Source organism: Plasmodium brasilianum, assembly GCF_023973825.1.
Source record: "Plasmodium brasilianum strain Bolivian I chromosome Unknown PB_00_01, whole genome shotgun sequence".
NCBI classification, from domain to species: Eukaryota; Apicomplexa; class Aconoidasida; order Haemosporida; family Plasmodiidae; genus Plasmodium; species Plasmodium brasilianum.
Genome location: NW_027122924.1, coordinates 162,825 through 176,120, shown reverse-complemented (window position 1 = coordinate 176,120; position 13,296 = coordinate 162,825). Strand labels below are relative to the sequence as shown.

General features: G+C 29.8%; 1 protein-coding gene across 1 annotated transcript; it reads left to right on the top strand.

Moving 5' to 3' along the window:
* Positions 1-3,911: 3,911 nt before the first annotated feature.
* On the top strand, positions 3,912-12,760 carry MKS88_000031 (uncharacterized protein; the record flags this gene model as incomplete). The annotated part of the gene is made up of 3 exons (XM_067219530.1): positions 3,912-4,304; positions 4,435-12,348; positions 12,572-12,760. The coding sequence occupies 3 exons, from the start codon at positions 3,912-3,914 to the stop codon at positions 12,758-12,760; spliced, it is 8,496 nt and encodes a 2,831-aa protein (XP_067075920.1).
* Positions 12,761-13,296: the final 536 nt, after the last annotated feature.

Sequence of the window (13,296 nt, the reverse complement as noted above, 5' to 3'; positions counted from 1 at the left end):
TTGTGAGTGAACTTTGGCAAATTTTTAATTAGAAGAAAAAACTAATTAATGACAACGAAAAAAAGGATATACATTTCGTGGCGCACAAACGTATATATATATATATATATATATACATATATATTTTTACGCGAACTTGGCAATGCAGCAATTTAAACATGCCTGACCTCGTTCATTTTTATTAACTGTTCATGTTGTATGGGTTTCAAAACAGTGTTGCCTTTTCCTTATTTTAGTAAGAGAAAAAATATCAAAAAAAAAAAAAAAAAGAGAAATAAAATAAAATAAAATAAATATGGTTATTATTCCACAAAGAGGAAAGATGATATATAGATTAATAGCCCGTTTTTGTCTTTTGTTTTAAGATCAAAAAAATATATATTGCATTGTAAAATGAGGAGCTGTGAATGTTTACGTAAATTGTAAATAAATGCAAAAAAAAAAAAAAAAAAAAATATTACGTGTAAAACTTATATGCCTGTATGTGCAAGGTGAAGGTACTTCTTATATTTCCCTTTTTACAAACTGTATTTAGATGGAGTAGCCACAGGAAAGAACTATTATTACCACATATATGTGTAAATGTAAATACAAAACCGTACGACATATCTTTGTTGCATCACGTTGCGGAGAAAACAGCTATCATAACACACATAGGCGCATATGTACAATGTGTAAATATGGGGGCTCTTTTGGGCCTACTACATATATATTTATATATATGGAAGAACAGACTGAAAGCATTATCAAAGTTCACTTGGAGTTATCATTCAGCAAAACAGATTCCTCCAAATGTACGTATATATATGTATATGTATTGTTTTTACCTTTGACGTTGCATCGTTTATAATAAAAAATATACAAGGGCTACAAAACTCCCCATATGCATGTACGAGTTCATGTAACTTTGTGTATACATATATGTATATATATGTATATACGTTTTACGGGCAACGAAAAACAGTTATGTTACGTGGGTTAAATGAGAAAGGATGGATGTCAAGTTCAAATGGGGAAATATAATAGGAAGAGGGAGACAAAAATAAAAAAATATATGTCTCATATTTTAACTGTAAGAATTAAACTAAAATTAATGCAATAACAACATTAAAAAATGGTAGCTACAAAAAAAAAAAAAAAAAAAAAAAGAAAAAAAAGAACCATTTTGTCTTATTAATGGAGTAAAAACGTACCCATGGAAGTATGTATATGCGTTATGTATTAATGCATATGGGAAAAATATAACAAAAAAATAATAAAAAATAATAAAAAATAATAAAAAACAATAATAAAATAATAGAAAATAATAAAGTAAAAAAAAAAAAAATAGAACAATTTTTTACAGATATAATGTGACCATATATCTTTTTTTCCATAGCCCTGTCAATAAAGCGCAGTTTTATATAGTTGTTTGTTTATACAGGGCTGTAAGGATTATACACGTTTGAACCTTTACGTTTTCATATATATCATCTAAACATATATACATATACCATCATACATATATATATATACATAATGCATACAAATAATATAACACAAAAAAGAAAAAAAGGAAAAGTTGAAAGCATATAAAAAAGAGCAGAATTGATACGAATATATAAACACGCTGAACACTTTTTTATATCAAATTTTATGATATTTTAATCTGGTCATTTTAAGAAATGCATTGTATCACTATCTCAATTTGTTATGAACAAAATTTGAAGCAATATACTTCAAATTATTATTATTCCTTTCTCACTTTATTTCTAAAAAATCAAATAACAAATATGAAAAATTTTTAACACCATTTGTGCTTCGTCTTTTTTTTATGAACTGCTTAAAATTTTTATAAACACCCTAATTAAAATTATTCAAAACATCTTAACATTTTGAGAACATCACTTTTTATAAATTATAAATATTCTTATAAGATAGGAAATATTTTACCAAATAACCTTTAATACGTAATTTGTTATTCGTAATCTGTTATTCGTAATCTGTTTTTCGTAATATGTTTTTCGTAATATGTTTTTCGTAATCTGTTTTTCGTAATATGTTTTTCGTAATATGTTTTTCGTAATCTGTTTTTCGTAATATGTATTTCGTAATATGTTTTTCGTAATCTGTTATTCGTAATTTATGTTCGTAATTCTTATTTTGTAATTAATGTTATTCGTAATATATTACATATAATTTATGCTCGTAATTGGTTAATGTAATTTATGCTATTCGTCATTTTTGTCACTCATCATATTTAAAATTTTTTGTTTTTCATTTTTCTTCAATTTTATAAAAATTCTGAATAAAAATATTAAATACCATATTATATACCATGGCGCATATACATCTCAAAATACAGTCTAAAAAATAATTTTTTTTATATATTTATGCATATATTTATATATATATGTATATATGTATGTATACGTGCAATATATGTATATATATATGTATAATGAAATAATTATACCACATATGCAAATGCTCTGTTATACATAATATATATAATGCTGTATATATTATATATTTATACATATTGATTGAAATATAGTGCTATACATAATATATATAATATAATGTTACATGTATATTATATATAAATTGTAATGTTATACGTATATTAAACATGCACATATATAAATAAATAAATATATATATATACATATATATATATATATACATATAATATACATATAATATACATGTATACATATTTATACGTATACGTGACAGCAATTTTTTGTGTTTAAAGAAAAAAAAATTAAAGTTGAAAAAAAAGACTATGAATCAATACATATACCAAAATATTAACGAATGGTTTTTTTCATTTTATTTATTTTTTTTTTCATATTTTATATATAATAAAATATAAACATTTAAATTTTATTTTAAATATTATTCAAATTTTAATTAATGAGTTTATATCTTGATAAATGTACATAATAATATATAATATATATTATATTATTCCATATATATATATATATATATATATATATAGCATATTAAATTTTTAACTTCTTTAATTTTTTTTTTTTAAAGTGTATAAATTTTTTTTTCATGTTTTGATTTATTAAATGAAGAACACGTCAAAAAGTAATTTTTCCTTACCATTTTCATTATCCTTATTTTTACTGTTTTCTTCGTTTATCCTTTTTTCTTTGCCTTTTTCTTTGCCTTTTTCTTCGCTTTTTTTTTTTTTTTTTTTTCCTTTTTGTTTTTTCCCTTTTTTTTTTTGGTTTTTTTTTTCCATTGTTTAATACATACAATACAGTTAGGGAAAAAAGAAACAAATAAGGGTGAAGTAGAAAAAAAAAAAAAAAAAAAAAAGTTGAAGAGCAAAGAACAAAAACAAAAAGTGAAGATATTGTTGGAATATTCAAGAAATAGACTAAAACTTACTGAAGGGAAATCGTTAAGTAATGATTCTAGTTACTCCGGGAGGCACCCTTCAACTTAAATACATATATATAAATAAATTAATATATATATATATATATATATTTATATATATGTATATATGCTTGCGTATATGCTGTGACGTATATGTATTCATATGTACATGCATTACATATAAGCATAGCTCGTGAGCGTGCGTAACAATTCTGAAAACGTAAGCAGCATATATAACATTATCAGAACAAACTTTCCATACATTATCATTTGCTCGATTTTGTACATGTGAATACTACCAACAAAGAAGAAAGCCAACTTAATAGGCGAATATTTATAACTCCATCAAGGTGCTTCTTCCAAACAAACACAAGTACATATATACGTACATACATATTTACGAACATATATATACTTACGCACATACGTGTACCTACGTACCCACATACTTACGTACTTACGTACTTATATATACCACTTCCACACGCACTAATGTATGCGACGCATGAGTCGACAGTTGGAAGGGGAGAAAGATGAACGAACTGCTTATTAGATCGAAGAGTGGAATACGACTGTACAAATTTGAAAAGAAAGAAAATAAATATAACAGTAAGATAATATTTGAGTACAATGGGTGCATACACGATGCTATATGGTCATGTGATGGAAAATCTTTTTTACTTTTACATTCGATAGAAGGTTTATTACTAATATCAAATTATGGAGATAATGAAAACGCAAAAATAAATAAAATTACATGTACAAAAAGATATAAAGAACTATTTGATCATAATAATATTAAGTTAATAAAACATGTACAATGGTCATCAAATAATAAATATATAGTATTTTTTTTTCCATATGATGACAAAACATATGTAAACGTTGGTAATCTTTTATTATGGAGTGTAATACATAATAAAGTGGTGTGTTCATTTAAAATAAAAAAAAAGATATGTAGTGACTGGCCTTTAATAAATTTTACTCAAGATGATAGTTACTTCTTTTTACAAAAAAAGTCAGCAATATATGTATATGATACTTTACAATTATTAGAATAATAATAATAATAATAATAATAATAATAATAATAATAATAATAATAATAATAATAATAATGATAATAATAATAATAATAATAATAATAATAAAAATAATAATACTAAGACTAATAATAATAATAATAATAATAACAATAATAATAATAACAATAATAATAATAATAATAATAATAATAATAATAATAATAATAATAATAATAATAATAATAATAATAATAATAATAATAATAATAATAATAATAATAATAATAATAATAATAATAATAGTAATAATAGTAATAATAGTAATAATAGTAATAATAGTAATAATAATAATGTTGTTTATAATTTAGATGATATAGATATACCGCAGAATTATATATTCACATGGAATCATCCTAATGTTATAGCTATATATGTATCCCCATATATTGATGAAAACAATGCTAGGTATTTTGTAGTACATACAAAAAATAATTTTTTAGGGGATGTATATGTGTACAAAATTGAAGGGTTACAGAATAGACATAATGGAATAATTAATACACCAAATGAAAAAGAAAAAGGGAAAGAAAAGACGACAGAGGAAGGGAAAAAAACAGCAAAGGAGGACCATAATATAATAAAGAGTTCTTCCAATACTATATCCACTGCTACTACTATTGCCACTCAGGACGTCCTTTCAAAAGGCGAGAGCAGTTTGGTGTGTGATCCCATGTATGCGGCGATCTCAGCTAGTACTGCTTCTGTATCTATTGGTGCTCTTTCTAGTGGCGGTGCATCGGAGAGGGGAACGGCAAAGGCCAACGAAGAGCAAGAAAACAAAATAATCGCTTCGCTAGGCAAAGTAAATATAGAATTACTTCTAAGAAAAAGTTTTGACCATCTAGACAATCTAAATTGCTTATGGTCATTTAGCGGAAAGCACATAATATTTCTAGTGTCAACAAACGACACAACGAATAAGTCATATGGTTACGTTAGTAATTGTTATTACTGTTCGTTAGTTAGCCCAAATATAAATATAAAAAAAATTAATGAAAATGTAGCTCAAGATGTTAAATGGAGTAAAACAAAAGATGAGTTTTTAATTATAGAAGGTAAATCTAACAGTGTTATTTATTTATATGATCATGAATTAAATATAAAATCAAAAATAGTATCACCATATAAAAATACTATAAAATGGTGTCCCTTTGGAAATATGATAGCATTAGGTGGATTTGGGAATTTAGCAGGAGATATAAACTTTTATTATAAAGATAAGAATGATTCTATTATTTTAATTAAAGAATATAGAGAACCATGTACTGTCTTATGTGACTGGTCTAGTGATGGTACTCTCTTCATGACTGCATCTACATACCCTAGAATGAAGGTTGAAAACACCTTTAAGATTTATACATATGAAGGAAATCTTGTTAATAGCTTTAATTTTAATGAGCTGTACAATGTGCAATGGAAAAATGCTCTTCCTGGATCCATCAGTGAGCCGCCCAAACCTCAGGCTAACTTAAAGGATAGCAAAAAGAGTGTGTACAAAATTAAATGCTTGAATGCAGAAAGCAACATCCATAACGTTGCGCTAGCTGCAGCAAATCATAGTGGTGCTACACCTCTGCAACATATCCCAAGTAGCGTAAGCACGAGCAATAGCAATATCAATAGCAATATCAATAACAATATCAATAACAATAACAATATCAATAACAGCATCAATAACAGCATCAATAACAGCATCAATAACAGCATCAATAACAGCATCAATAACAGCATCAATAACAGCATCAATAACAATATCAATAACAACATCAATAACAGCAATAGTAATACTAATTATAGTATCGGTAATGATAACAATATTAGGAATTATAACAATAACAGTAATAGTAACTGTAATAATGCAAACAGCACGGACATGTATGACGAAAGTGCACTAAAAAAAAATTGGACTGACAGCAATGAGAAGACGAAGGGAAAATTGGGCAAAGCCATCGGTCAAGCCAATGCTAACCGGAACGCTGCAAATATGAGCATGGCAAATATTAGCGCCCCAAACCCTAATGTTTCTAATCTTATTAGCACTTCCAATTCTAATGGTGCACCCCCCACAAATGCTCTAAATGCCAACAGAAAAAAGAAGTTAGAGAAGGGGGCAAATGCATACGACTGGGATGTAGACTGGAGGAACAAGCGAATTGCCAATACTGGTGGTGCGGTCCAAGTTAACAATATAGGCAATTTTAGCAATGCCATTGGTGCAAAATATGTTGATTATATGAATGAAAAGCCATGTGCTGAAAGTCAACATGATAAAGGATCGAGCTGTATCACAGAAAAGCAATATATCATGGATATGTGCAATGCTAACAGTAGCGAGAATAGTAACAGCAATAGTAAAATAAATAATAATGTTAGTGATAACCTTAACAGTAACGTTAGCAGTAACGTTAACAGTAACGGTAATGATCATGTTGTGCTACACCTACGTGATCAGAAAGGTAGGGATAAATATAACACGGAAGGACATGCGAGTAGCAAGTTAATGTACAGCAACTACGAGGAGTTTGAAAGGGTTATAATAAAGCAGCAGGAAACTATGCAAAATAATAGTGTTGTTCCTAGTGGAAATGATAAACCGAACGAAAATAACGATGCTAATGTAGACGATAAGAAGAAGCAGAAAAGGAAAAAGAAAGAAAAGGGAAATGATAACGAAAATGAGAAGAAAAGTGAAAATGAGAAGCAAAGTGAAAAAGACATGCGAAGTGAAAAAGATGTTGATAAATCCATTTTAACGTCCTCAATACAACAGGAAAGGCATCCTAATGAACTGGAATACAATGATAAAGGTCCCAAAGGCAGTAACAGTTTAGGTAGTCAGGACAAATCTAGTTCATACAACAACTTAAAAGATAATAGTAAAGGCATAAATGTATATGAGGAGCTTGTAAAGATAAACAGTAATAGTAATGTTAACAATAATAATAACTATAACATTAACAACCACGGTTATAATGCATCTGTGGAAGAGATTGTAAACAAAGGAAAGCTGCACAAGGATGATAGAAATGAACCGAAAAAAGAACAAGATAAAGGCAAAGGGCAGAAAAATAAAACGAAAGGAAAGGATGAAGGTAAATCTTCCAAAGAAAATATGATTGAGGAAGGGAAACAACAGAACCATGATAAAAAGAATAAAAAAGAAAATAAAAGCAAAAAGCAAAAAAAAAAGAAAAACGATAACGAGAATGGTTTAATTGCCAATGCAGGTAGTAGCAATGTCGGAAGTAGTAACGCGCCTAGCAGTAACTCAGCTAGAAGTAATTCTGCCAAGAGTAACTCCCCAAACCGAAACAGTCCCAACTGTAACTATGTCAATCGTATCCCATCGAATCGTAACATGCTTAATAGTAACACAATTAACAATAACCCGCCAAATAACAAACTTCCTAATACGAACACGCCTAATAGTAACCTTCCGAACATTGGTAACTACCCAGGGAGCCTAATTAACCACGAAGCACTCCATACCAGCGGAGTAATAAGCAGTAACAGTACAAATTTTTCAAATTTATTTTCGAAAATAATGAAAGGTGGTGAGAGCGATTATAATAATAACAAGGAGTTAAAAAATAGTAACTTCGTATCAAATTATTACACGTCAAGGGAAAATTGCATCAATGGTGAAAATTATATTAATAATGAAACGAGTATTCAAAATAACATGGAGCAACAACAACTATTATATGAGGTGTCACAAGATAATGGTGTGAGTGTAAATATCAAAGAAAATATTATGAACATGCATAAAAGGGGAGGTAATAATAACAGGGTAGCTTTTTTTTCTGGAAATACTATGCATATGGATTGTAGTACACATAAGGAGCATATCGATGCGAGTGGAAACAGTTTAACTAGCATGAACAGTAATAGCAGTATTGGTCTCATTGGAGATAGAGGTGCAAATGGTTACCCTCCTAATTATAACATGACAACCATGAGCGAACAACTACTCAAACAGTTGACCCTTTTGAAAAACGAAAAAAAAAATATGAATGATAACAACAAAGCTGTATTAATGGAGCAGCTAAGTAACAATGTACTATTAAGCCAACTAATTAATAACAAGCATAAAATTTTAAATAATAATAAATATAATTCTAAAGAAGAAGGGTTTATGAGGGAGGTCGAGTTGGATGGAGGGATGAAAATTGGAGGGGATAAGGTTACAGAAACGATTGGCGTAGTTGAAGATGTTAATAATAATATGCTAATTGGAGGAGTTCAAAAAGAAAATGTCGAAAAAATGTATGGAAACAATTTCATTCACGTAAATAATATTAACAGTGCAGGAAGAAATAACAACATATATAATAATATATATCATCAGAATATTATAAGTAATAATATAAAAACTATGCAATCGAATGATTATCATTATGCAGAAAATCATGTACGTATAATTCCTGAGTCTTTTCAAGGTAATACAACAACAGGAAATGATAATACCAATAATAATGTAATAGATGGTAGTAGTAACTTTTGCATTAGTGGAAATAACAGCAGCTTAGTTATTGATAACGCAAGATGTGAAACGAATGCAAATAATATTCAGTCCAATGAGGATATACTAAATTTATTTAAGAAAGTACTTCCATATGCCAAGGTCAACATCGTCCCCAAGGGAAAAAATACATTTTTGCAAAACGATAGTAATAGTGTTATTGCAAATTTGGGGGGTATAACAAACAGTAGGAGCTGCATGAACGATGAGTTGAACTATACGCTTAACGGTGTGAAGAACGGTGCAAGGAATGGTACAAGTAACGGTGAGGGTCACAGTGTGGGAAATGGTTTGAGGAACGATTTGAGGAACGAGTACGAACACCAGATGAACCTGAAGAGGGAAGCTATGGACTATATTTTTGAAGGGTGCTATAGTAATAGCCCACAAAAAGGAAGAGAAGGTAGTAGCACCATCGTAAGCGATGAGTACAGGAAAGAGCTTCACATGAAAGAAATGCTGTTGAAGCAGAACATTGATAAGCAGAACATTGATAAGCAGAACATTGATAAGCAGAACATTGATAAGCAGAACACTGAACAACAACACATTGCAGGTTTAAGCGGTAAAGAGAAGACTATTCCAAATAGAATATACAGTAATAATAACATGATGATGATGATAGCACCAAACCTTAAGATGCAACTGGACAACCTAGATGTATGTGAACTGTTGAAGTGTTACCATTCGCTAAATATACAACAGATACAACTAAAGCTGTACTTAATTTTTTACAAAATTCAAACGTATGATCAGAGCAGCGAGGTGAATAAAACCGAAGTCGCAACAGCATCTACTGCATCTACTGTAACTGGTACATCTGGTGTAACTAGTGTATCTACTGCTACACGAACCACAGCTACGGTTACATCAACAGCTGTGGCTACTGCTACAGATCCAGGTGCTACTACTATGAACAGTACAGAAAGCATTAGTAAAGAAAAAAAAATAATACTCAAGTTGAAGGAAATAAAATTAATTTTAGATTATGCAAATGATTTATTGAAGGAACATTTTGTAAATAATAAAAACAAATATCAGTCACTCATTCAACAATTTATTGTAATTCTAAAACATCATGACAATTTGTATCAACAAAAGAAGGAGAAAATTATTAGGGAACACTATGATAAACAAAGTATTGTGCACTTTATTTATAATATAGATAAATTTTTAGAAAAAAATTTAATAGTTGCACATCCAGAATATACCTCTTCCACGAGGAATTTAAGTCACCTTACCGGTTCAGGTAATAACAAGTCGGTAAACTGGAACAGTAGAAATAACCCAAGCAGCGCAGGAAACCATCTGGTGAAAAATAAAAGTCATAACTGTGCAAACAGTAGTAGTAATAGTAGCGGTAATGACAACCATATTAGTGGAAGTGGAAATGGAAGTGGAAGTGGAAATGGAAATGGAAGTGGAAGTGGAAATGGAAGTGGAAGTGGAAATGGAAATGGAAGTGGAAGTGGAAATGGAAATGGAAATGGAAATGGAAGTGGAAATGGAAATGGAAATGGAAGTGGAAGTGGAAGTGGAAATGGAAATGGAAGTGGAAATGGAAATGACATTGGCGGAGGTGACCCCATGGAATTTCAAAAAAAATTAATAATACAAAAAATGAATGAGAATTTTAGGAACATCAATGCAATGAATGCAGGGGATGAGCAAAAAAATCTTATGCTTCTAAACAAATTGAATATAAATGATACACAGAAAAATTATTTGTTAAGTAAGATGTATTTAAATGATGATTTTCCAAACAGAAATATCCTAAGACGAGTGAATAATGATTACAATTACAGGAATTGTCATATTAATTATTCAAGCAGAAAAGATGACCAGCATAATAACAACCTGAATTTCTTGAATGAAAACATGCAAGGAGAAGGAGGAGTAAGAGGAATAGGAGGAGATGTGTATAATGCTGCAAGTTGTCATAATCATAACACGCCGGTGACTATGAATTATGTTGATGCCATGCAAAGGGGTAGTCATAAAATCAATAGCACGAGGAATAACCATAATACCAATTGTAGTAGTGCCAATCGTAATAATAGCAACAGCAGTAGTAGAAGCAAAGGAAGCAATGCTTGCTCCTCACCCCTTCTAAACATTATAAACAAATCCCATGCGAACAAAGCAAATAAAAAGATTGAAAATGATATTGCGGATGATAGAGACATTAACAACCATATGGTAACCCCAAAATTTTATTTACTTAATATGTTAAAAAAGAAAAAGAAACATGATTTACAAAATGATATGATGATAGACAATGAAGACTACTATGATAATACTAATTCCATATCGAGGAAGGTAAATAACAATTTGCACTTAAACAGTTACAAGAGCATGCAGGATGAAGAAATGGCTCAAAAGGTAAAAAGCATGGTTCACTTATATAACAAACAACAGCATCATCAACAGCATCATCAACAACATCATCAACAACATCCACCTCATCAGTCGCAGCAACAAACGAGCATGTCAAGAGTAACTGACCAGATGAATTATGGGTACCCAAATAACCTGACCGACGAAATTATCTGTACAAGTCAGGTAAAACAGAAATTAAACAATGCAAGAAGCATTACGGATCAAATAAAAGGTCAATCGGACATACTTCCTATAAGTCATATTCCTGACCATCTAAAAGAACAGGAGCAGCACATCGATAATATCAAGCACTTTCCGTACGTACAACATAGTGATGAGTACGTACACTTTTGTAATTACAATTCATTTGGAAAAAGCGTTAAAGTAGATTTGAAAAATGGGAACCACAGTCCAGAGGAATGTTTTGGTCCACCGAGAAGTAGCACCAACGGTAATAGCCGCAGCAATAGTAACAACAATAATACTGGCAGAGGTAGTGTTAGTAACAGTAACAATAACAATAGTGGAAATGGTAATGGCAGTACCAACAGCAACAGTGGAAGTGAGTACGCGCGAATGCCGAACGCAGAGAAGCTGCTACTTATCGATGAGGAAAATAAAAATGCGAATGGTAGCAACTCGAAAGCGATAATTCACATGAGAAATAATATGGACGAGCAAAAGGATGAAGATAACGTAAACATACATACAGATTATATCATGCTAAATGATATGAACAAGAATGACGGAAAGTCGTTTCTATTAAATAAAAGCAATGAAAACTTTTTAAGTCATCAGCAATCACAACAGCAGTTATTTGACAAAGAACCAAGTATGTATAAAACAAGTAGTTCAAGTAAAAGTTTAAACGTATCTGAAAAAATAAATGAATCCAGTAGCATGTTTGAAATGGAAGAGATCAAAAGACCGGATGCCCTGAGGGATAAGTGCTGGCAGTACGTCGATCCAAAGGGTATTGTGCAGGTACGCCAGGGAAAAAATAAGGAAGTGATCTTCCTGCATTTATACGCCCATGTATGCATATGTAGATGTTTTATGTATGTATGAATGTGTACATACACGCATATATGTTTGTATATACGCTACATATGTTTGTATTTTTTTTTTTTTTTTTTTTTCTGTACTCGATCTAGTGCCACACTTTGCACATTATTTATTGTATGCATATTTTTTTTTTTTTGTGTAGGGTCCCTTTTTTTTAAACGAAATGAGAATATGGAGTGAAATGGGGTACTTTGAACCCATGTTACCTGTTCGTTGTTGTGACTCGGATAGATTTGTTGCTCTAAATAAATTATTTCCTCCTCCGCATAAACCATTTACAATTGTTCCTAAGCCACAGCCAATTTTACAATGGGAAGAAGAATTATTGTGAAAATTGTCCTTTTTCTTATATTTCCTTTTAATGCCCTTTTTTTTTTTTTTTTTTTTTTTTTTTTTTTTTTTTTTTTTTTTTTTTTTTTTTTTTTTTTTTTTGCATTTTTATATAAATACCTACAGACATGGTACGTTTTTATATTTGCTTGGCACATTATTATATATATATATATATATATATATATATATATATATGTATGTATCATTTTAATGCTTTTTTTTTTCACCTTTTCTTTTTCAAATGGGGTACGTGCAGCGAAGGACTGAGGAAAAGCGTACGCTTGTATGCACACATACATACACATACGTACATATATATACTTACATGTATATACTTACATGTATATACGTACATGTATATACGTACATGTATATACGTACATGTATATACGTACATGTATGTACGTACATGTATATACGTACATGTATATACTTACATATATGTATGAATTTATCGCCGTGTTAGTGATATTCATACACAACTGCAATATTTTACTGCAATGCTACTTTTCTACGAATTCTGCCAATTTACTT